Source organism: Enhydra lutris, unplaced genomic scaffold (assembly GCF_002288905.1).
Source record: "Enhydra lutris kenyoni isolate GAN:26980312 unplaced genomic scaffold, ASM228890v2 scaffoldscaffold7, whole genome shotgun sequence".
Lineage (NCBI taxonomy): Eukaryota > Metazoa > Chordata > Mammalia > Carnivora > Mustelidae > Enhydra > Enhydra lutris.
Window position 1 is genome coordinate 14933849 of NW_019154091.1, and position 25092 is coordinate 14958940.

At 37.8% G+C, this 25092-nt stretch overlaps 2 protein-coding genes across 3 annotated transcripts in view; one reads left to right on the plus strand and one right to left on the minus strand.

Moving 5' to 3' along the window:
* The window catches only part of LOC111142074 (centrosomal protein 290), a 97553-nt gene extending 86834 nt beyond the window's left edge, over positions 1-10719 (plus strand). The window contains exons 49-54 of the mRNA XM_022495023.1: positions 866-1038; positions 4264-4405; positions 5535-5608; positions 6048-6142; positions 9199-9278; positions 10438-10719. Of these exons, the coding sequence (XP_022350731.1) occupies positions 866-1038; positions 4264-4405; positions 5535-5608; positions 6048-6142; positions 9199-9278; positions 10438-10668 (795 nt within the window). The 3' untranslated portion in view covers positions 10669-10719. The remainder of the gene's footprint in view (positions 1-865; positions 1039-4263; positions 4406-5534; positions 5609-6047; positions 6143-9198; positions 9279-10437) is intronic.
* LOC111142075 (chromosome unknown C12orf29 homolog) lies at positions 9754-23366 on the minus strand. Of its 2 annotated transcripts, XR_002640236.1 has the most exons (8): positions 23178-23366; positions 19422-19539; positions 16753-16848; positions 15711-15827; positions 14202-14399; positions 12827-12996; positions 11667-11799; positions 11485-11550 (listed from the first exon to the last, which is right to left on the minus strand). XR_002640236.1 is itself a non-coding variant. In XM_022495024.1 (7 exons), exons 1-7 carry the CDS (start codon positions 23265-23267, stop codon positions 11359-11361), a joined length of 981 nt encoding a protein of 326 aa, XP_022350732.1. In that variant the 5' UTR covers positions 23268-23366; the 3' UTR covers positions 9754-11358. The 2 variants fall into 2 exon arrangements, 1 of the variants encoding a protein (XP_022350732.1); XM_022495024.1 differs by lacking the exon at positions 11667-11799 and having other exon boundaries at positions 9754-11550.
* Between the last annotated feature and the right edge of the window lie 1726 nt (positions 23367-25092).

Below are 25092 nucleotides of genomic sequence, written 5' to 3' on the forward strand. Positions count from 1 at the left end.
GGAATTCTATTTTTATGGCTGCCATCCTTTCGCCATGAGGTACATTGAAAATAAAAAATAAGAGGCAGGATATTATAGAAGTTACACATCTGGGATTCAGATCCTAGCTCTGTTACTTAATGGCTGTGGAACTAAGAGCAAGCTACTGACCCCTCTCTATCCCTCAATTTGCTCATCAATTTGGGAGTAATAAATATATCTGTTTCACAGAGCTGCTGCAGGAGTTGAGTGAGTTAGTATTTGTGCACATGGCTCAGAACAATGATTGATATAAAGTAAGGAATATGTGAAATTGTTTTGTTAAACAGTAAAATTCCTTTCTATTTAAGTTGCAAAATATATTCCTTGCCCCACAAATAGGTGTTGTTACTTATATGGATGATCCAGTGAATGAACTGAAATTGAGATTTTTAAACTAGTTACAATAGTATCAGAATATACCGTGAGTCCAGAGTATAGTGTGCTTTGAATGGATGTTTAATAGTGGAAATAGTTCATGGTACTTACACATAGTTGATGCTCATAGCTAGATCTCTCAAGTATTGGTCAAAGCAAAACATCTTCAAAGTGTATTAAGACATAAACTATCCCATTATTTGTAAATACTACAAAGATGACAAATGTAAAGTAACCACTAGTGTCAGATATTTGCAATGCATTCTTCTAACCTTGCTTACATGATCTGTTGTTCTAATTATTATGATCATATTGCTATTTTAAAGAAAACATTAGATTTTTATTGGAATTTTAATCAGCCTTTACAGTGCCAGGTTGCTTTTGTTTCTAATTTGTAGTGGTAATTTTGAATATATTGCATCTATGAGAACAGTATTGTTATCCTGTACTAATTAGTCTTTCATGGTAGGAGACTGAAGCTGCAGAAAAATTACGGATAGCTAAGAATAATTTAGAGATATTAAATGAGAAGATGACAGTTCAACTAGAAGAGACTGGTAAGAGATTACAGTTGGCAGAGAGTAGAGGTCCACAGCTCGAAGGTGCTGACAGCAAGAGCTGGAAATCAATTGTTGTCACAAGGTAAGAACAAATAGTTTAAAACTTGCACAAAGTTTAATCAGTTCTAATGTCATTGTTTTAGAAGAATATGACACTACTCTGATTAACTTAGTTCTTTCCTTGATGAACTATTTGATTGTTCGCTTTAATATGATACTTTTTGCTGATGCTAGGACAGGAAAAGTGGTTTTTTTTTCCTTCATGTATTTAGTTTGGGTGGCAGTGCATAGGACAAAGCAGAGCTGGGGCTGGGCTCAGGGTGTCGCAGCTGGTGGACATCAGAAAGCAGCTGGCAACGCCGAGCCGGGCGCGATGGGACCCAGCTTCTCCTGGGTGCTGCTTTTCTCCAGCTGTGATTCAGCTTCTGTATTACATTCATTTTCTACCTCAAGCATAAGCCAGGAACAGTTTACCTGTCTTGTCACAACCTGTGGCATACTAGATCTGGGCTCTACAGCAGTTTCAGAGGTTTATATATTTTTTTTAAGATTATTTGTTTTAGAGAGAGCAAGCACACATGAGCGGGAAGAGGGGCAGAGGAAGAGAGAATGCCAAGCAGACTCCCCGCTGAGCGGAGTCCGCCTTGCCTTGATGCCGGCCTTGATCTCGACCCCGAGATCATGACCCAAGCCAAAAATCAAGAGTCAGTTGCCCAACTGACTGAGCTGCCCAGGCACCGATTTTGGAGTTCTCTTGTACGCAGCTTGTTCTTCAGACAGCCCTGACGGATGAATTTAATGGTAGCTTCAGTGTGTCACTGGCCTCTGCTTTCTGGCACTAGACTTTCTCCTGTCCTGTGACCCTTTCCTATAGGTGCAATTCCCACCTGTCACGTAAACTTTGTAGCTGTCAAAGTGGTGTTAGAAACCACTAGTAAACATTCCTCTGTTTATCGCCACTGTCGTCATGGGTGGCTCATAATGACTCCAGTGAGTCATTTAAAGGCTTTGGTGCCATTCTCATTTCCAGTCTTAAGCAGCTGCTTCAAGGAGTATAGAAGCCAGAAAATAATAAGATCCTATTCATGTCTTCCCATTAAAGTCATCCTGTATAAAATTGGGTTCTTTACATCTGCTGGCCTCATTTCTAAAGGCAAACTCATCTTTATCTTAGCATATTCACAGAGTTCTTTATGTCTGTGCATCTCCAGTCTCCCCTTCGATGTCTACCTGTTTTTTAGAATGGGCTCATTGAGGGGTGGATCAGTAGTCACCATCACTACCACCACTAGGATGCAAGCCTTAGCACCATGAGGCTGTAGCAAGTCCCACGTGGGTCTCCTGCCCTGCACGTGTTCAAGGAGGAAGGCTATGCAGGCAGATTAGAAGGTGGACTTGGTGGCCAGGCTAGAGAAGGGTCCTTGGTCCCTTTCCTAACACCATCCTGAGAGTACTCAGAGTCCACGGCTCCCCTCTCCAGCTCTCTCTTAACTCTGCAGGACAGCTAGTGTGAGGCTTAAATGAAATGATTTGTGATAATACCAGGGAAAAGGGGTCTCTCTTGTCTGCTTGGACCCCAGCAGAGGCTCTCAACCAGCAACTCTCAGTGGACTGAGTGGACTCAGTGGACTGCTTGATTGGTCTTTTATTTCCTTCTACAATCACATGTAGGTTCAGAAAGGATTTTGAGTTACTTCAGATTTACTCTACAGGTAATTTACTCAGTTCATGCTACATTCCAGATTCTCTGCTTCATGTTAGGTGTACCTCTAAATGGCCTACTTAGCCTCATTCCCATGGAGCCAGCTGGTTTCCACGGCTTTAGAAATACTTAAGTCTCACTGTGACCTTAAGTAAATTACATATCTTCTGTGAGCTCAAGTGTATTTTGTTTTGTTTTGTTTTTTCATCTGTGGAGATGATCCTCCCTATTCTTCTTCCTTGGCCTCAAGGCTCCCTAAACCCAAAAACAAAACAAAACAAAAAACTTGCTAAGATCTGCCACTGGCATTATATACCCATCTCATTAAAGTAGTTTAGAAATCTCTTTGTGACCCATGACACATTTAGGTTTTCCTCATGCTGAAATCTTTACAGTTGCTCTGTTATTTACTCAACAAACTAATGACATCTGTTTTTATCAGGCCAGATACAGACTGTTAAGACAGGCTGGGGATGCTGGAGCCCTCTGATTGGGTGGGGCATTTGAGCAGAGAGAGAATTGAAGGAGTAAGCTTCTGATATGTCACCCCTTTGGTGTACAGTCTGTCAGATTAAGAACAATGCTTTCTAATCATAGCTTCCAAGATTATCAAAAACTGAATGTATTGAAATACTAATTTCCCTTCCTGGTACTGTCCTTACCTAGTTTTGTTGCCAAAGCATTCTTTTTCTTTTCTCTGGGAAGTTTGAATATTATAAGCATTGTCTCCCTTTAAGGTGGAATGATTTGCTTATAAAATTTTGACTTCATGTTTTAAAAATTTCTTTTGGAGTCTGGGTTTTTGGGTTTTTTTTTTTCAACTATTGGTTATTTCTTTAAAGGTTACAAATCTCTTCAGATTTTTATATCATATGCAATTTTTTCACCCATGCTTTCACAAATTTTTTTTTTTAAGATTTTATTTATTTATTTATTTATTTGACAGAGAGAAAGCGAGATCACAAGTAGGCAGAGAGGCAGGCAGAGAGAGAAGGGAAGCAGGCTCCCCACTGAGCAGAGAGCCCAGTCTGGGGCTCCATCCCAGGACCCTGGGATCATGACCTGAGCCGAAGGCAGAGGCTTTAACCCACTGAGCCACCCCTGTGCCCCCACATTTTTTTCTTCTCCCAATAGTGTCCTTTTTTGGGTTATGCTTCTGTGTGTGTATACATGATGTATATATGAAATACTTTAATTTGTGATCTTTAAATACATAAGAGTACCCAATAATACAGAATTTGATATTCTCATGGATGAATCACACTGTTTTTTGTTTTGTTTTGTTTTGTTTTGTGACTGAAAAAGATACTATATTTAAGCTTTTTGATAATGGCAAATTCAGGCTCCATCCTTCTTTATAACCTTGGTAACACCTAAATCTTCTATTTTAATTAGCCTGTTAATTAGGGATACTTAACCCTTGTCACTTAATGCTACATAAATATGTAGAAATGGACTAGATTTGACTAGAATTTGACTAGAGTTGAATAGAAGAAACAGTGTAAGATAATCTGTTATTTTTAGTGCAATAATTTGAATTGGCTTTTAAATCAATGAGAGAAATTACTTTCCACTTCTACACTATTTTTTTCCCTTCACTTTTAGAATGTACGAAACCAAGTTGAAAGAACTGGAGACTGATATTGCCAAAAAAACCCAAAGCCTTACTGATCTTAAACAGCTTGTAAGACAAGCAACAGAGAGGGAACAGAAAGCTAAGAAATACACGGAAGACCTTGAGCAACAGGCAAGTAATTTCAAGCTACTCCTTGGCATTGTCTTATGTAGATAAAAGTGAACACTTGGTAATTCCTCCCCTAAAAGGCCCATCAAAGTGAATGGTACCACCATTCAACCATTTGTTTCAGCCCAAACCTTTAGATTATCAATTCTTTTATCTTTCTTACCCTATTGTCTTTATTAAATCACATCAGATCTATATTTCCAAAATATATCCCAAATATGATGATGTTTCAGCACCTCCCACACTGTCAGTCTAGTCTAAGCTATTCTCTCACACCTGAACTGTTGCAGTGATTTCCTAACTGGTCTCCCTGCTTCCACTCTTGCCTTGTTTTACCTTCTCCCTATCCCTGAATGTATTCTCCACATAGCTGCTGAGTCACCCTTCTAAGCATAAAAAAAAAAAAAAAGAAAAGAAAAGAAAGAAATATCACAGCCACGTCAGTGTTCCAGTGGTTCCTCATTACCCCAGAATAAAATTCTAAAGTACTTTTCATAGCCTGTGAGGACCTACATGGTCTGGCATCTGGTTTCCTTTCTAGCCTCATCCTTACTTTCCCCTCATTCACAGTATTCTAATCACATGAATGTCCTTTCAGTCCTTTGAATAGGCCAAACTCATTCAGGCTTTAAGATCTTGGACTTAATTTCCCTTGTCTAGAATACTCTCCACCCAAATATTCTCATAGCTCATTGCCTCACTGTGTCTCTGCTTAAACAGAGACTCCTCAGACCTTCCTTAACCCCATACCACCTTCCATGACTCTCCATCCTCTTACCCTGAGTTATTTTTCTTGATAGCCCTTCCTTTCATCTGGCACTGTTATTACATCACAAGCTTACTATTTATCTTTGTCTTCCCCCACCTGCACCCCCCCTCTAAATACATAAGGACCATAGGAACATGCCGCGAGGGGTTTTGCCATCACTATATTCCCTGTCCCTAGGACAATGCCTGCATGCGGCACTCAGTAATTATGGAATGAATAGTGAATAGAACATGACAGATATGTACTCATATTTTACATGCTTTTGAAAACCCAACTTTTAATATGCTTTACTAAAAATATGCATCTTTATAAAACATATTTCCATGTCTGACTTTATCTTCTAACTTTTCATTGTGCCCAAAGATTGAGATTCTCAAACATGTTCCTGAAGGTGCTGAGACAGGGCAAAGCCTCCAGCGGGAGCTTCAAGTTCTAAGGTACATTGTCTGTTTATAAGGCTATCTTTAAAAAAATAATAATAATAATAATAATATAACCAAGTTTGCTACATCTAGAGATTAGGATTTTTTAATCTTGTGGCCTAACAAGCTTATCAGTCTTATTTCATCCTTTTAATCCCAATTACTCTCTTACATAACAGATACTGAAAAAAGGGTAAACCAGATCCTAATATAAGTCTCAAGCTTCTAATTTAAACTTTCTGGTCAGACTTTTAAGAAGCATGAAGAATTTTCATTCTCTGATCTCAGTTTGAGAATGGTAGCATTGCAACAGTGAGAGTAAATGAATAAATGTTTACCTTTATAGACTATCAGCAAGTTCTAAGCAATTTACAAAGTTCATAAGAAATAACCATATATTTTGTGAAGCAATGTCTGTTTTTTGTTGTTTTAACACATAATCATTGTGTTCTAGATTAGCTAATAGTCAGCTGGAAAAAGAAAAAGCAGAATTAATCCATCAGTTAGAAGTTAACAAAGACCAAAATGGAGCTGAAAGCACTGTATCTGGTAAAGTGTTTTATTCTTCTAGCATGTTAGCTATCCTGTTTTTGAATTAGGGTTTTGCCTTTTTTATTTATTCAGATGTCTGATGATTGTCTTCCTATACACTCAGATCCTTGACAGCATGTTTCCTGAGCTCTTTCCTTCATAAAACAGAGTTGTTTATAATAGCAGGTACTCAAGTTTTTTCTTTTTATGTTCCATATGGGTGTTACATTTAATCATGATACAGGGCTAAGCAAAGAAAACTAGGTCTGTGGTTTCCATTTTCTAAGTATAGGCCCTTTTAAGCCCTCTGAACATTATCTTTTCAGATTTTATTTATTTGAAAAAAAAAACAGAGAAAGAGAGCACGAGCAGGAGGGGCAGAGAGAGAGAGAGTCTCCCTGCTGAGTGGGGAGCCTGTTGCAGGGGCATGATTCCAGGAATCTGGGATCATGACCTGAGCTAAAGTCAGATGCTTAACCGACTGAGCCATCCGGGTACCCCAACTTCTTATTAACTTAAAAACTACATATAGTAAACTCACCTACTTTCTTTTTCCCTTTTACAAAGTAAGACAGTCTAATCCTCTCCATACTTTCATTCAGAAGTGATTAATCACTCTATTGCTATGTGCATATGTATGCATATGTATACATATATATGAATTACATACACACACACATAATTAACAGCTGATCCTCATTATTTTCAGTCTGTATTTGTGAATTCAACCACTCACTAAAATTTACTTATAACCCCAAAACCAGTACTCTGGTGCTTTTGCAGATACAATAGCAGTGAAAAATTTAAGTTCTGATTCACCTTTTTCCAGATGAGATCCAACAAAGTGAGGCTTTGAATTATTTCAGCTCTCTCATACAGATGACTAGAGGATGTAAACAGGACAGGGCAGTGCGGGACAGGGCAAGAAGCTCTGGTTCTGGGGCCAGTTGGACTGGGTTTAAATCCCAACTCTCTGACACTTATGAGCGGGGCCTCGGGAGAGTCACTTGTTTTCTGAACTTTGTTTTCTCTTTCATCAAAGGATAGAATCTACCAGGATGAATTGTTTCCAGGATTTAAAATTATACTGTGTGAGGAGATATGAGTATGTGTATATGTACATGTTTTCCCAATGAATGGTTCAGTATTCACAAATCCATTGTTCGTGTCAACTTTTGAGAACATCACTGTTAACAAGAATCATTTGTTATATATATCTGATAGTGTGATGGAAATAAATTCTATTCCAAAGGACTATATCAATTTATACTTAAACAGTCTTTGATTATTTCATATACCTTTCTTAGTATCCTAGGATGTATTCTCGTTGCTACTTTGTATTAAAGCTATCATGTATGAGTTGTACCAGACACTATGCTAAGTGCTTTACAAGCATTTTATAGTATTCCCCCCCCACCACCCCAGCATTTTGTAATTAACCACTAAAACACTGTTTGGTGGGTACTACTGTCTCCATTTTACCTACGATCTTCACCTTAAAGAGGTTAAGTAACAAGGTCACAACAGCTAGAAAGTGCGAGAGGCAGGATGAAACCTCAATGTGTGGAACTCCAAAGCCCCTCCCTGGTCCCTGCTTTTGACCACGGAAACTGCCTTACCTACCTCCTGGGGACTCAAACAGTCATGTAAGTCTCTCACAGTATCTCTTACAGCAGCCAGCCCAGGGTACCAGACTAGCACATTCCCAAAGACCTGTTGATGCTGTTGATATTCGGCAAGTACTTTCTTTCTAAATCTCAGTTTTCTGAGAGGGAATTTCAGAACCCTGTATTTCCTCATCTATTTAAAGGAGACTAAGGATACCCATCAAAGACTGTTAAGGTTCAAAATCAAACCAGACTGTCTTGGCAATCCTAAAGCACTATTTAAATAAAGTCGCAACAAGACTGGCAGAATATTGAAAAAGCTGTATGAAATAGTCAAAGGTTGTTCAGGTAGAAGTTGGTGTAATCTTTTGAAACAGAATTTGCCATTTTGATCATGCAATCAGATACCATTAAGCTAACTTTCAGAAAGTGCAATGCATAATCACTTTTACTGCACTATTTCGTTGCTAATCTGTGTAACATATAGCATCCCTTTGATTAAGACAGTCAACATAGCATTACAGTGGTTAAGAACCAAATTTATAAAAAATAATTAGCACTTTCTACAAAGGTGAGGGGAAGTTTTGAAAAATATGATTTTGCTCTGCTTTCCAAAGGAAGATAGGTTCTGGTGACTATTCCTAAAGGAAAAGGATGAGGAAAATATTTCTTGTCTCCAACTTCTAATTAGGAAACCATATCAAGGGAACCTTAATAGAATAGAAACCTTCCTGTCTCGCTCATCAAAATGTGTCTTGCTGCCTATTATTTTCTCAAACTTTAGCATTACTTCTAACTTTTACCTTTCAGTGGCTACAAAATATGACAGGACACACTATAAGTTGCTTAATTTAAAGAAAATGTTTCTAGCAAAGATGGCAATAAAAAAAAAAAAAAATCCCATTTATCCATTGATTCTCATAAAATTAGAGAGATGTTAACTCCAAAGGGGGGTAGTTAAGGATCCAGTAAATTAAAGCCCTTGTGCTCTGTGTAACTCAGGGTTGCCTGACCATAGTATCAGGATTTATTCGTCTTTGTTTTATCCACCCTGTCTGGCATGTATTTCACATAGTAATTACACAGTAAAGGTGGACTGACCTACATGAACAGCCAATACTGTTGGGGACCAGGAACATTTAGCCAGCTATGGTTGTAGCCACTTACCTAACAGTCTCCTTATTCTTTTGTTGTCCTTTTATTTTTCTCTGAAAATAATTTCTTCCGTGTAAAAAATTAACCCGATTCTATACTTCTGATACCCAGTACATGCCTTTTCTCTTGGTCTGCTGTGGAATTACAATACCGGATAGAGGTAGGATTACAGTATTCAGTCTGGAAAGTGTTTCAGCCATAAAATGCATATTTTCTAGGCTCTAGTTTCTTAGTTTTCTACTTACGCTCTAAAATAAACCCTTTGTCAGAGTGGGGGAAAGCAGAATCTGATTTTTGTAACTTTTTTGGCAGATCCTGATCAACTCAAGGAAAAGGTAAAGGATTTAGAGACACAACTCAAAACTTCAGATTTAGAAAAGCAGCATTTGAAGGTAATTTTATCTAATTATATTATAAATGCTTTGTGTTAAAGACTGTTAAAGACAACTTCTATGAACACCACCCTTGAGTTTTACGTATGTATCCTAAAAATTCCTGGGTATACATTTGACCTCGATACTGCAGAATTCATTATATTCATCTGTGTTAAAAATATTAAGCGAGAGCTACAAAAATACTGAGACAAAACAAATAGGATTAAAGAGACGTTTATTTTTTGATTCTCAACAAATATGGCTCATTATTTTAATATAAGTTTTGGGTCATACTGGGAAAACTATCTTTTATTTCTTTTTTTTTCTTTTTTGTTTTTTTTTTAAGATTTTATTTATTTATTTGACAGAGATCACAAGTAGGCAGAGAGAGGAGGAAGCAGGCTCCCTGCTGAGCAGAGAGCCCGATGCGGGGCTCAATGCCAGGACCCTGGGATCATGACCAGAGCCGAAGGCAGAGGCTTTAGCCCACTGAGCCACCCAGGCGCCCCTTTTATTTCCTTTTGAAATTCTTTTCAGGAATAGCTCCCTTTATTAAAGAAAGATATCTGCCATGCTTTATCTCTTAAGGAATCTATAAACAGAATAAAAGAGCATAAGCTGAAGAATTAACTAGTGATCACTCGCTATTCTACAGTCCAAATTGTCTCTTCACCAGATGCTTCTTCGCCAGGCATAAGTCCTAGAGTTTCCCTAATTCTAAATACAAGAAACTATTATTCATTTTAAAAAAAAATAAGTGTTTGTGAAGAAAACATAAATGAACCCTAAACCAAAGAATCTTAACCAAAACCAAAGAATCTTAACCAAAATAACCTATGTTGTGATTGGCCAAGTCTTTTTGATTGCCTCAATGAGAGTATCTGATATACTTCTGGAGAAAGATTAAATGCCATCTCCGTTTAAGAACTGATAAATTTTAGTCAAAAAGTAGGACATAACTTACGGGATAACTTAATTTGTTAGTGAACAAGTTAGTTATTTATGCTGTACAAGGAAACCTTATTTGCGAAATTCTAAAAACATACTTCTGCCTATAAGTGTATTAGATTATTCAGGTTACTTTGGATTTTATGTTTGTAATTAAGTCTCTTTATTTCAAATCTAAAGAATATATTATATTCTTACATACCTTTCAAAGATATTATGTTTCTATTAGGAGGAAATAAAAAAGCTGAAAAAAGAACTGGAAAACTTTGATCCTTCATTTTTTGAAGAAATTGAAGATCTCAAGTATAATTATAAAGAAGAAGTGAAGAAGAATATTCTCTTAGAAGAGAAGTTAAAAAAACTTTCTGAACAATGTGGAGTTGAGTTAACTAGTCCTATTGCTGATTCTGAACAGTTTGAAGATGAAGAGGAAAGTCCTGCTGATCTTCCCATTTATTAAACTACCCATACCTGTAATTTTATTTAACTATCTACTTTATAAGTCAAAACTCCATCTGGAAATCACGCAGATCTCTGACCTACATGATTTCCTTCTTCATACCCTGTACCTTTATTAAATTGAAGTTTTAGTAAATAAAGTTATATGAAATTTTAAAGTATATTTTTGATGACTTTTAGCATAAGGTATGACTAGATCAAATAAGCTACGATGAATTTCTGTATACATAATGTTTAAGTTTTTTAAAGAGTTTAGGGGTGAACTTTAATAACTTTAACATTTAAAGTTGGGGTTTATAAATATACTTATTTATATGTGTGTTAAGACTCTAGTTTTATATATGTGTAATGTATATAAACAGGTATGAGGTTATAGCCATAAGTTTTGTTAAGTGTCAGAATAAATTCATCTTGATCTATTTAAAGTTGATGATCCAGAATTGTTGGTTTAATTGCTGCATTTAAGGTAAGGAGCTTATTACTACATTTTTAATGCAGTAGTGGCTTAAATTCATTTGCTGGTTCTAAATAAAATTTTGAATAGACCTTTGCAACTGAGAAATTTGTTTCTTCAAATGCTAGAAGATTACTGCTCTATTAGACATGGAACCTTGAGATTTTTTTACCTTCCATATATGGCAGAATTTTCAAGATTCAAAGATAACAATAAAGCTGGTTCTTAACTGCATTTCTAGTTTATATCAAGTATTATATCTTTCAGTCTACCAAATTTCTGATTATCTATTTTTGAAAAAAGACTAAACAAACATTTGGTATCAAAGCCATGGTCATACTTGTTCAGGTTCATGTTGATAATAACTGGTTTTGAATTCATGTAAGTCTCTGGAATTGGCCAGCATAAACCAAGATGATGGCGGTGAACCTGAAGAGAGAAAAAAGGTATTAGCTTTAGACTTTTTGACCTTCATTCACTTATAAATATGTATTTTGAATGCCTACCATCTGCCAAGCATTACTTAAGGCTCCACTTTATCTTACCCTTTTTCTTGTTTTCATAGCTGTTCTCCTCCTGACATATTACATATTTACTTGTTATTGTCTATCTTCCCCATTAGAATGTGAGCTTCATGAAGGCAGAGACATTGTTTTGTTGACACTGTATTTCCAGCACCTGGAAACATGCCAGGAACATATTCAGGGGCTCCATAAAAATTTAATGAATAGAGTCTGTTGCTGAGTACAGAAGCTAGCCAATTAAAAAATATGAGTGGGAGGCATTCTAAATATCACATTAACAGAATGGTGCTTTTTGCTCTGATTATAATTATATAAATATGGTTAGAACATATACAGTGTGGGTATATTTGGCAGATAGGGGTATATAGCTGTTCTGGAAAGTGAAACAAGGGTCAGATCATGAATATTCTTAACGTCACTAAGCAATTTTATGCAACAAAGTAACATTTTAACTTACTATGAAGAATGGACAGAATAAGGATAAGACTGAAAGAGAACATTTAGGAGGGTGATAAACAGGTCAAGCATTAATCTTAGCTACAATTAAAATGAAAATTAACTGCCAACTGGTTGGGAAGAAGTATAGATTCAACAGATCAGAATCTTTAAATAATTTTATCTATGAAGTAAGGAGAGAGGGGTTAAAAATGGCATCTCCGTTTCTGAACTGCTGGGAGTCAGGGGGTTGATAAGACTTAAGGTCCAGTTCTGAATATCACTAATTTCAGAAACCTGTGAGAAATCAAATAGTCCAAGAGACTGAAAGGGCACAAAGTCTAAAAATTCATTTGGTAAATATTAACAGTTACCTTGGCACTTTTAACTCAAATTCTATAGTCAAGTAAATTTGGGGAATGCTGGGTTAAAATAAGCTGGTACAGATTATCTCAGAGGGCATTCATTTGCAACATTAATTTCCAAGAAGGAAGTATGTAATATGCAGAGCATTCCAAACATTTTCATCAGTTTAATTCTGAAGTACATTTGGAAAATCAATGCCCCAGAGAACGAATACACATTGGGAAACACTATTATGTAAAGAATGGTGGCCTGTAAGATGAGGAAATTAAATTTCTTCACGACACATCAGAATTTCTGCAATCTATAGAGAATATTCTGGTGCCACTTCTACCTCCTTTTAGGAGGACAATATCGTACCACAAGCTATTTTCTGTCATTACCTTGATTAAACAGCCATCGTTGCAATGCCACACTATTCCTTCAATTTTACCCTCTCTGCAACCTTCAAACCAGGATAATAGGTCATTGTGCTTCAAGGAAGGTAGATTTCTGATTTGAAATGCCCCATGTGGTATAAGAAGATGTAATGGATGCTTCTTGCTTCCTAAACCTAAATGTTAAAAATTTCCATTAGCCATACAAAAGTTCCAAAAACTGAGAAAATTTACTTAAAAAAAAAAAAAAGCCTTTGAAGACATTTAGCAATTAACTTACCAAAAAACTTAGTTGGTTTCCTAAGTGGTGATGTCATTCAAAACTGTCACCTTATCCCATTAAATATAAATTTCACCTTCATATAATGTGTACCAAGGGTCAGCAAACTATAACCCGTGGGCTAAATCCAACCAGATGCCTGTTTTTGTAGTTTCAATGGAACACAGCTATACCCATTCTTTTAAGTACTGTTTACAGCCTACAAAACCTAAATATTTACTACTGGACTTGTACAGTGAAAGTTTGCCAACCCCTGATCTATACCACTAGCCAAGTTCAACTATCATTCAGTGTTTGCCAAACAGCCACTCTGTACCTCTGATAACTTGTATAATTACTATCTTCTTTCCAACTACCAATCAGTCTGCTTCTGATCCCTATATAGGACTTTGCTATTGTAGCTTTAATGTCCTTGGGTCTGTCTCCATTTCCTATCAATAGTGTCTTCCACAGTGCTCTCTGGACTTGCGCTCAGTTCACTGTAGTACAGATTTTGATACTCGATTCATGGTCAATTCTTAATTTACTCTTAGCTGTTAATGCTAAACTAAATACCTAGCCATGAAAAACACAGGATTTTCATTCAACTCATTTCACCCAAATTTTAATAAGCAACAAAAAGTTACACTTGAGTATTTCCCTTTCATACATAGTTTTATAGTGTTATTATGTGAAAGAATGAGAGGCTAAAATCAACTTTTTGGGTTAATAAAATGGTTTGAGTTCCGCATAAATTTCTCCATGGACATAAATAGCAATGGCTATAATTCTAGGAAGCTGTTTAACTCAAATTAGTCATCTCTCTCTTTTTTAAGATTTTTTATTTATTTTATTTGACAGATAGAGATCACAAGCAGGCAGAGAGGCAGGCAGAGAGAGAGAGAGGAGGAAGCAGGCTCCCTGCCGAGCAGAGAGCCCGATGCAGGGCTCGATCCCAAGACCCTGGGATCATGACCTGAGCCGAAGGCAGAGGCTTTAATCCACTGAGCCACCCAGGCGCCCCTAGTCATCTCTTTAGTGTATGTGTTTTAAGTTAAGCCTAGGAAGGTCTCTTTATAAATGACAGTTACTATAACTGAGCAGGAAAAAGGCTTCACTCACCATACGGGTTTCCATTAATATTTGTTCCTATAAGCTCTAGTGTTTGTTCCAGGAGATCTGAGAGTGGCACTGCACTAATTTCCAGAAGCCCAGGATCATCAGGATGATGCTTCAGTACCAGGGCAACTTCGAATTCATAATTAACTACAGAGGAATGCCAGCAATATTGCTTGTTGTTTTTCTCCACTGGTACCCAACCTACATGTAAAGGAAAAACTGTCAGGACACTGCTTTTCTTTGGATTGAGACTTGAAGCAATTTTAATTTTGTTATAGATTTTCCATGTTTTCTGGATGTTAATCACACAGATAACTTTTTTCTTAATCAGTGGAAGCATTAGCAATTTTACTTTTTTAATCCTAATCATTCTTTTAATCATAAGGTTATTTTTACTTTTTACTCTATTGAGAAATCAACCTGCTTAACAGTTCACTACAGAATATTCAGCATTCCTTTCTAGAAAATTTTCAGGAAGAACCAAATACCATTCTAAAACACAGCACTAAAACTTTTTTTTCTTTTCTTTTTCTTTTTTCTTTAAAGGTTTCTCTCTACCATCTCTCCAGTTTCAGGGACAATAGACCTATGCAGTAAGTGTTCTACAATTTATTGTACTGTTGCAATATTTGCTGAACAATGTATTAATTCCACATGTACTGAAGGTTATTGCTATTCCTCTCCTAACTTATGTTACCAGATAGGCTCCCTCATGTGAACAATTCTTTATCAACAAACAAAAACTAGGACACATAAGCCATTGTGACCATCTTTGGTCACATCTTTGACCTTCAGTACTCACTCAGGTAACTGTAATAACCTTTTTTTCTAGTCCATTAGTCTCCAGGGAAACCCACCACACTTTTATCATAATCTTGCTTCAAAATTTTAAATTTAATTCTGCTGTACCCCTGCTTAATAATCATCTTCAGGATGAACTTAAAACTCCTCTAAATGGAATATAAACTCCTTTAAGACCTGAGCCCATTCCACCTCTCCAGCATCAAGTTTTATTAATGTCCTCCAATGTCATACACCCTAAACATTCCAGCCACAGAGAAATGTCACATAAAATTCCCACAACTCCATTTTGCTCCTCTTCAGGCAAGTTTGCCTAAGCTGACCTTCCCTCTTCCTTGCCAGCTAACTTCCTGGTTCTTATGCTTTGGTACAGATGTCCTCTCTGCTTAGAAGCTTCCTCTAACTACCACAGGCTAACAAGAATTCTTCCTCTTTTCTCTGACTATCCCCTTTGTATACTTTCCTTTTAGTTCTTTCTTAAATCATACCAATATTGATAGATTTCCCCTAGTGTCTAAAAGATCATGGGTAAGATTCTAATCTTCATTTTGTATTACTAGAACCTAAGACTACTCTGCATATTATAGGTACTCAAGATACACTTGCTGAACTGAACATTATTCTGGGGTATCTTTCTACTCAGCACACTTGCAAAAATCTCCCCATTCCCAGAAAAACTACTTATGCATTTTAGAAAAGTTTTCATGATACCAGGAATGTGTCCATTTTCATCAGGCATCGGATTCCCATTTAATTGTTCTATTTCTTTCGCTGGTATCCAGCACTCTGGAACAGGTTTGAAGTCCTCCTCAACATTCCAAAAAAATTCTAAAAGAGTTAAGTAATTTTAAATGTGGTGATACTTTAAAAAATATAAAAGATGAACAAATTCAAATAGGGAAGAGCTAATAAACCCCATTAATATCAGGTCTTATATAATCATTCTCCATTATCACCATGATGTAACTGCACTTCTCAGGGTTAGGGCACTAGTATTTTGGGGGAGCCTAAGTGGTTCCTTCAGTTAAGTGTCTGCCTTTGGCTCAGGTCATGATCACAAGGTCCTAGGATTGAACCCCGCATCAGGTGCTCTGCTCAGTGGGGAGCCTGCTTCTCACTCTCCCTCTGCATGCTGCCCCCCTGCTTGTGCTTAACACTTTCTCTGTCCAATAATTAAATAAAATCTTTAAAAACAATTTTTCAATTCTGAATTCACCGCTCTGTAAACAGTGGATAAAAGCCTAAAGTAGCCAATGTTCTAATATGTGTAGATTTATGATGAATTTTTAATGCACTATAAACATAAACATATAAATACATATATGAATGAGTGGATACAGTAATTAATGTATACATCTGCTTATATTAGAGGAATTTTAATGTTTAATTAAACAAACTGATAATCCTTTGATATTTTTGTGCCTGATTTATAAAATTATGTATTTGTCTCTTAGGCAACAAAACCAAAATGTGTTGCTCATTACAGTATATATGTAGTACTTTGTATGTTTTAATAAAATCAACATACTCTAATGAGTTATAAAAATGTTAGGAAAATGATTCAAAATATTTTTCAAGAATATTCTTTTACATACAAAGATACTCAATTATAATTTTCTTCTTTCCCCTAAGTACTTAAATTGTAAGAAGGATGAATGTATAAAAATACCACCATAGCAAGAAATAAGCCAAAAATTGCAGGTTATTTAAATCATAAGAAGCTAAAAAGAAAAAAAAAAAGAAGCCCACTAACCTTTTGAGTTTTGTTTTGAATGTAGAAAATTTTTAAATCTTTTCTCAGCTAATTTGTTAGGTTTTCTATCTAGCCGAGCCCAAAGGTATGGCTGACCTAAAAAAAAATAATAATAGTAGGGAAAAGAAAAGTTTAAGAAGCAAACAATAAAACTTATCTTGAAAGACATTTCAGTATAAAGTTTTTTCAATAAATAACAGGGTCATCTTCCCCAAAAACACCAACCCTGTAAGACACATTCTAACAGATGCATCTTGCCCAGCCATACCTGATGCTGTAAGAAGACCCAAGTCTTTGGTTCAAGAATGCTGAGGGTGAGATTAAAAAGTAAATATGTGACCCTTTCATAAGGACATTCCACAGCCAGATTTTATCAGCAAAGAGCATTTGTGAGAAACTGAAACCTCTATACTAAATGGAAACGTACCAAGAGAATTGTAGTCACACTTTTCCAGAAACATGACGGTGTACCGTAAGGGTTAGTTCTCAAAAATGTGGAATTAGACTGAGCTATTTTGCATGGCTCTGATCCCCGGTCAAGTGATTATTAGTGATGATCTGTAATCGTGGATCTGCGAAGTTTCAGGGCAGTGTGTCCACATTCTTTATTGATGACACTGAGACTAATGAGTCTTATACCTGGTCTGAGTGAGATTCCCAGCAGGCTCTGCTGTCGGGACTGGTTACTTAGCAGGAAGAGATCTCCATGACCCGCAGAATATAAAAATCCCCAGTTGACACTGCATTTTGGATTCTGTTTCCAAGGTGTTCCCTGCATACATCAGTGGTTCTTGATTTGACAAAGTATGTCCTGCCAGAACCTTGGGGGCTGGGAGGGGTGGAGAGGGGTAAGGCGGGTAACAACAGGCGCTTTCACCTGGACTCCCAGACCCTTTGCTGCAATGTACATCCTTGCATTTAATGCCCTTGCTAATACTGTGTATCCTTTACCTGTAATAAACTGTGGATTCGCAAGCACTGCCATTCTGGACCCTATAAGTTTTCTTCAGCAATCCAGTCATATTTATCTGCCACCATTATACATGATCACATAATGATGCACATTTAAGCTGCTTAATATAAACATGAAAGCCTGAAAAATCTTTTAGTTTCTTCAAATATATTAGATTTTTAAATTACTGATTATAGTTTAGTTCAGACATTCTGTATTACTTATTAACTATCCCAATAAATATTATGAAGAACCAGATTAAAATTATATTCCATTATTTCTGGCTGAATGGACCTTTTGTTCTTTTTACTATTAAGTACAAAAATCCATTTCACTTATACCCATTACAATGGCTACTATCAAACAGAATTACAAGTGTTGGTGAGGGTGTGGAAAAACTGGAACCCTTGTGCACTGTTGGTGGGAATGTAAATCGTGCAGCTGCTGTGGAGAAACAGTATGGCAGTTCCTCAAAAAATTAAAAATAGAATTACTATATGATCCAACAATATATATCTTCTGGATATAGACCCAAAAGAACTGAAAGCAGGGCGTCAAGAAGATATTTGTTCATCATGCTCATAGCAGCATTGTTTCCAACAGCCAAAAGGTAGAAGTAGTCCAAGTATACACTGATGGATGAATGGTATGGACAAAAAACTACGTGATATGGACATAAAATTATGTGGTGTGTACAACAAACAAAATGAGCTCTATACACACAATGAACTGTTACTCATGAAAAGGAAGGGAACCGTGTAGGTACTACAACATGAACACTGAGGACACTATACTAAATGAAATAAGCTTGCCATAAAAAGACAAACACTGTTTGACTCCACATATATGAGGTATCTAGAATAGCCAAAACCACAGAGACAAAGTAGAATATGGTTGTCAAGGGCTGCAGGAGAGGGAACGGTGAATTATTTAATGGGTACTGAGTTCCAATTTCACAAGATGAAGTGGTGATAGGAGACAGACGGTGGTGATTGGAGCACAACAATGAACTGTACACTTAAAAATGGTTAAGATGGTAAATTATGTTAAGTGTATCTTAATCACAATTCATACTGGAAAAAACACATTTCAGAAGAGATTTCGTGGTACCAGGAATATGTCTAATTTGCATTTATTTAACTGTTCTGTTTCTCTTGCTGGAATTAAGAGGTAAAAGGAAATCATAAAGATTATTTCTCTCTTTTTGATGCATCTGTTTTCCTTAACTGACAATTTCTATTTTAGTTTCTAACTCTTAAAGTGCATTAAATTGAAATAAATTAGAGATGCTGCCAATAGTAATAAAAACTATGGAGTCAGCGCCGGAATCAGTGAAATCAGAGCAAGTTTTAGGATCAAACATAGGTTCTATTACCAGGTTAGTCATTCATTAATTAGCTGGTCTTGAACAAATTAAGTTCTCTGAGGCTCTATCTCTGCAATAGAGAGGCTTACTGTGCAAATTAGAGATAACATGTATAAAACATTTATCCTATCACCTGCCTTTAATGAGTATTAAGTAAATGTTAATTATCTTCCTTTCCTCCCCCCAGGAGAGAGATACACTGATGTAATAAATAAGTATAACAACTGGGACTTTATCATTTTGCTCTTATATTTAGACTGCCTAGGGCTGATGAGGAAAAATGCCCTACTTCAGATATATATATAGTTTGTAAAGTGATCAAATAATATTTGTATTACAGTTTTGTTTTACCTTTGTAAGTAGTAATATAACAACATGTTCCATCCACTTTTTCTGTTGGAATTGCACTGTATATATCTGCATCTAATGCCTTGTGACTTAGAGTTTCAGTTGCCAAAACTTTAAATGGCTTAAAAAAGAGAGAAAGAAAATTGGTTTTAGATAAACAGCCTCTATGCCTTCACCCATACTCTCACCTGGAATGTTCTTAATTTCACTATTTCTAAAGTACAATTTCTTGCTTACCCTTCACAATTAAAAAATATTTCTTCCATCAAGTTCTCATGAGTTACCCCCCCTCCCTTCTATGCTATCACAGCAACACCTGTTCTCCCACACTTCATTTTTATTCTGTTTCTTTATCCACCATGAGCTGACAATAGGAACCATGTCCTATGCAGCACTGTCTCTGTAGCACAGTGTGTTCAATCATTTACTTGATAATCACTTGCTAAATGTCTTCTATGGGTTAATTCTCATCCTTGACACTAGGAAATATAGAAATTAACAAAAAAGTACCTGTCTTTGGTGGAACTTTTTTTTTTTTTTTTTTTAAAGATTTTATCCATTTATTTGATCACAAGTAGGCAGAGAGGCAGGCAGAGAGAGAGGAGGAAGCAGGCTCCCCACTGAGCAGAGAGCCCAATGCGGGGCTCGATCCCAGGACACTGGGATCATGACCTGAGCTGAAGGCAGAGGCTTTAACCCACTGAGCCACCCAGGCACCCCTGGAACTTTTATTTTAATGAGCGAGACAACAGGAGCAAAGTAACACATACATACAATGTTAAGTATAAATGTTAAGGAGAAAAACAAACAGGGAGTCTCCGAGCTTTCACAGTAGTAAACTCATGATTTATGGTTCTTCTGTTGTCAGGAAGAGAAGCCAAGACCATCGAGAATGGAGAAGAGTTTCTACAATTCCTACCAACTTTTTATCTGATTTATTTTTATTTCTGAGGAAGACTTATGCCACCGTTTTATAGTGTAAATTATCTGAAGTAACACTCATTCCAAATAATGTGAAAAACACTGCACAAGACTGGTGTGTACAGATTTTAAAACTAATACATGGAAGTACTGTTTCTGAGTCAGGGAGACTTAGGAAATTAGCACCATTCTGTTACTGATTCAGTACTTTTTTTTTTTTTTTTTTAAGATTTTATTTATTTATTTGACAGACAGAGATCACAAGTAGGCAGAGAGGCAGGCAGAGAGAGAGGAAGGGAAGCAGGCTCCTCACTGAGCAGAGACCCCGATATGGGGCTCGATCCCAGGACCCTGGGATCACGACCCAAGCCCAAGGCAGAAGCTTTAACCCACTGAGCCACCCTGGCGCCCCTGATTCAGTACTTTCAAGATAAAATGATGACGGGGATTCATCACTAACTTCTGCAATTAGTATCAGAGGATATCAGTTTAACCTGTGGTAGTACAGCAACAAAGGCTTGGCCTAATATCAGTGCTGGTGTGGATTCAAATTTACCAGAAATCCTAGGAAGACTACTCTGCCCATGGGAGGGTTTTTTGTTTTTTTTTTTTTGTTTATTTGAGAGAGAGAGAGTGAGAGAGCATGAGAGTGGGTTTAGGGGCATAAGGAGAAACAGACACCCCACATAGCAAGGAGCCAGATAGAGAGCTTGATCCCAGGACTCTGGGCTCATGATCTGAATGGAAGGCAGACACTTAAGCAACTGAGCCACCCAAGAGACATCCCTCCCCACCCCGGCCCACCACCTGATAGAGCTCTTGATGAGCTCCAAATACTCCTTCTATAAGAATTAACTTTCTACCATTCTACCACGCTTTGCTATCAACATGTTTAAAAGACAATGTAAGATACCAAGGGGTACACAAAGTTCTCCTCATTAAAGACTACGACTGGAAAAACAAGGCATGTGTGTTTAAAATAATAGTGAATATCAACTGAGTGTTCCTCCAATTTCCAGACAGAGGAGATCACTGGGATAACTAAGATCATCAAAGTTTCACAGAGAAAGTCTGATTTGAAAAAATTAAAAATTGTGGAAGTAATCCAAGCACAGTTGGAAAGCCTAAGCAAAAATAAAGATAGGACCATGCCTAGTATGTTCACAGGATGAAACAGATTTCGCTTTGAGCAGGCAACTGTCACAAACACACATGGCATTTTCTGCTGCACTGAGCCCAGGCCCCCATGGTGGGTCCAACAGGCACTTCAAGAGTAGACTGGGCCTGGTTAATGGGAAGCCTTGACTTACAGTCAAGGATTTGAATACTGTGGTATAAATAATAGTGTAAGCAAATCTTAACTGCAGAGGGACCTGAGCAGGGGCTTATTTTTCCTGCTGGAGGGTACTTTTACAAACTATCCACTCTCAACAACATACAAAGTTGAGAATCACAACTAAAGTGATCCACTATTTGGGGTATCAGTGTTTCTTACTGATACTAAAAAAAAACAAAAGAAACAAACAAAAAAACCCCCAAAAAACAAAAAAAAAAAAAAACAAAAAAACACAACGTGGCAACTACTGCTATAGACACTTAGTAGTAACTGTGGGGTTTAGACCAGGAAAGAACATGATGATGGATCATTCTGGGAGGCAGGGAAGAACAATCAGGCAGTGCAGTAAGCAGCACATAAATATTGAGAACTAGAACTGCTGTGGCATTAGAAATGTTATAAAGTAAAAAGTGTCAAGGTGAGGGGCGCCTGGGTGGCTCAGTCCATTGACCCACTCTAGGTTTCAGCTCAGGTCATGATCTCATGGGTGCTGGGATCGAGCCCAAAGAGGGGCTCCAGCTCAGTGAGGAGTCTGCTTGAAGATTCTCCCCCTCTGCCCCTACTCCTGCGTGTGCTCTCTAAAATAAATAAATAAATATATTTTTTTTTAAAGAAGTAAATAAAGTAAAAAGGGTCAAGGTAAATGGAAAATTGGCATGAAAGTACTCCACGGTTCATTCTTTAATTCAACAAATACTTAACCAGAACCTACTTGCACGTCGGGTCCTAGAAACTGGGACTAGATGTAACAGGGGAGTCTCCACCTTAAAGGTCTTTTAGTCTAGAAAACAAGGAGGTCTCCAACGCAAATGACGTAAGGAGGGTGGGGGCCTATACCATATGCACACGAAGAATTTTGTATGATGAGTTGGAAGCACCGAATACCCGGGGATTCTGCTATCAAGGACTTCGCTACACATGAAAGAATTACCCTGATACAGGTTACTAATCATTCACCAGTACAAAGTCCCTCTACGACTAAAACCTGGTGCTGAGAGAAACACCAGAGGTGGGAACACCAAAGTCAGAATCAAACAGGTAACTACTGGCAACGACAGAGGAGGTGTGATCTCTAGCGACCTAATTAGGGCAGTGGTCAACACCACCGGTTCCCTGTTGAGAACTGTTAATAGCCAAGTTTTTCTACAATCTCCACTTTGTCGCACACTCCTGAAAAGCAGGAAAGTTTGGATTGCGGTGATTATGTGAATACTTAAGGGGTCTTCCCCCAAAAAACGTGGTAGAAAGAAGGGCTATCACTTAAGACGTGGGTTTTCAATTTCCGTGCGACGGCAAGTTTGAATCGCCTTATCAGAAAAATTCTCTCAACGATTCCCTCCCTTGCAACTAAAGAGGTACAAGAACCTGGAGCTCAGGGAGCAAGAGCCCCTTACCCCAGACCTTCCCAGCGAAACCTGCAAAAAGCTCCCGGCCTGCAGGGCGGCTCTAACGACCCCCGAAGTCCTGCGTGGCTGCTCCCCGGCCCCCGCACTCCTCGGTACCTGATGCTCCCTTTTGGTGGAGGGCTCCTCTTTCACCTCCGTCACAAATACACACGGCATTTTCCGCTGCACCGAACCTAGGCGCCTCATGGTGGGCCCAATAGGCAGTGCGAACGCAGAGCACGCTTCCAAGCAGCGTCCGGTCAGGAAGGCGTCCCCAACAGTCACACACACCGCTCAAACCACGAACACTGCCGGCTTAAGAAAGGCGGCAGCGCGCACACGGCCCCCACACCAAGCGTGGGGCGGGGACGCATGCGCAGAAGCGGCCTCGGGCCGCGGCGCCTTCTGGGAGTTGTAGTGTGAGCGCCGAGGTAACGCCGTTTACACTCCCGCGAGCCTTAGTCCGGCGTGTGATGACCGTGAAACAAGCGATCCGTTTCTGGGTTGTGTGTGTTTAACCATCCTTAGTAACCGATGATATTTATGAAAATTAAAGAATAGCAAGTTATAAGTAATGAATTATTTCAGGTGGCGACTTAACACCACTCTGGTGAAAAGGAATTGCCTGTTCTCGTTAATAAATTCCTGTAGAAGTTTAGAAATATTCAGAGACCTCTCAAAGCCTGACGGAAACGGATTTCCCAGGAAGAGTGCTAGAAAACGCTACAATTAAAACAGCTGGGACACCCCTCCCACACACACAGAAAATTGTAATACCGTTTGGACTGCACCTCATTGTGCCGCATAACATAGTCGAAATTGGTTCTAATGTCCTTTTCTAAGTGCAAAATTTAGCCTTAGACTAATCCAAAACCGGATTTCAATCTTAATTTTTTTCATAGGAATCACATTTATCGTAAATATGAGCTCCAACAGAATCCAAATGGCTTGATTAGTTGAGAGTCAACTACAGAGCTAGTCAATCAAGAGCTTTGACTTATTGCTTAAAAGAATATTGGAGGGTAAGTAATGAGATGGTCAATGATCGAATAAAATATTAAATATTTAGTAATAGTGACTTTCTATCTTATTGAAGCTAGTAGTCTTCAGCAGGGGAGTTCTGACAATCACCAGATGCTTAGACAAGGCCCAGGTCTCGTTTTTAAAACTGTGTTACCTACAAGTACCACAAAGTCCAGCGTTTTCCTGACTTACCCATAAGAGGGTTTCCAAAGAATAAATATCCCTTAAAAAAATGCACTGTTTTTTGATTGCCAGATTCAGAGAGGAGAAAGATTTTGCCACTTCATTTATTTTTCTGTCCTGCTATCTTCTAGGAAAACACAAAAAGGCGAAAACCAAACCAAACCAAACCACTTTTTTTTTTTTTTTTTTTTTTTTAAGAATACCCGATGCTGATACTGGTTGTCAGTAATGGGGACCAGACACTTAGTACTTTATAATCAAGCACCAGTGATTTTCTGTTCCTCCAGAGGAATCCCAGCAAGCAGCTTGTTTCATGGGTCTCAAGGGAACAACAATTAAATAACCCTCACAACTATCAACCGCCATTTCCCAAACTGCCACAGAATCTTCTAGGTCCAACATTCTGTCATTTCTGAGAAGAGATCATCTTCTAAAACATTCTCCTTGCTGTTTGAATAGTAATAGCAAGGCTAACCATTCCTCAGGAAGCACTCTATTTCCAGTGCTTTGATTTCGTCAGTTGGCTGAGACAAAGGAGTCCAAGTCAGGGGAGAGCCAGAGGTCCAATTCACAGTTGCAAATGGGGCTCCTATTCTAATGGGTAGCAGCCAGCAGCTTTGCCTGATTATTCATAAACCTGAAGAGCCAGCAATGAGTTACTACCAGTCCCTGTACTTAAAGTTGTATAATCGGATTACAAAGTGGAAGAAATACTTTCTTCTCTGACCAATGTGCTAGTATTTTAGCATGCATCAAAGATGAAAGACACTCCGTGTGAGTCTACATGGGCCAACCCAAAATACTTACAGAATTCTCAGGCCTACTC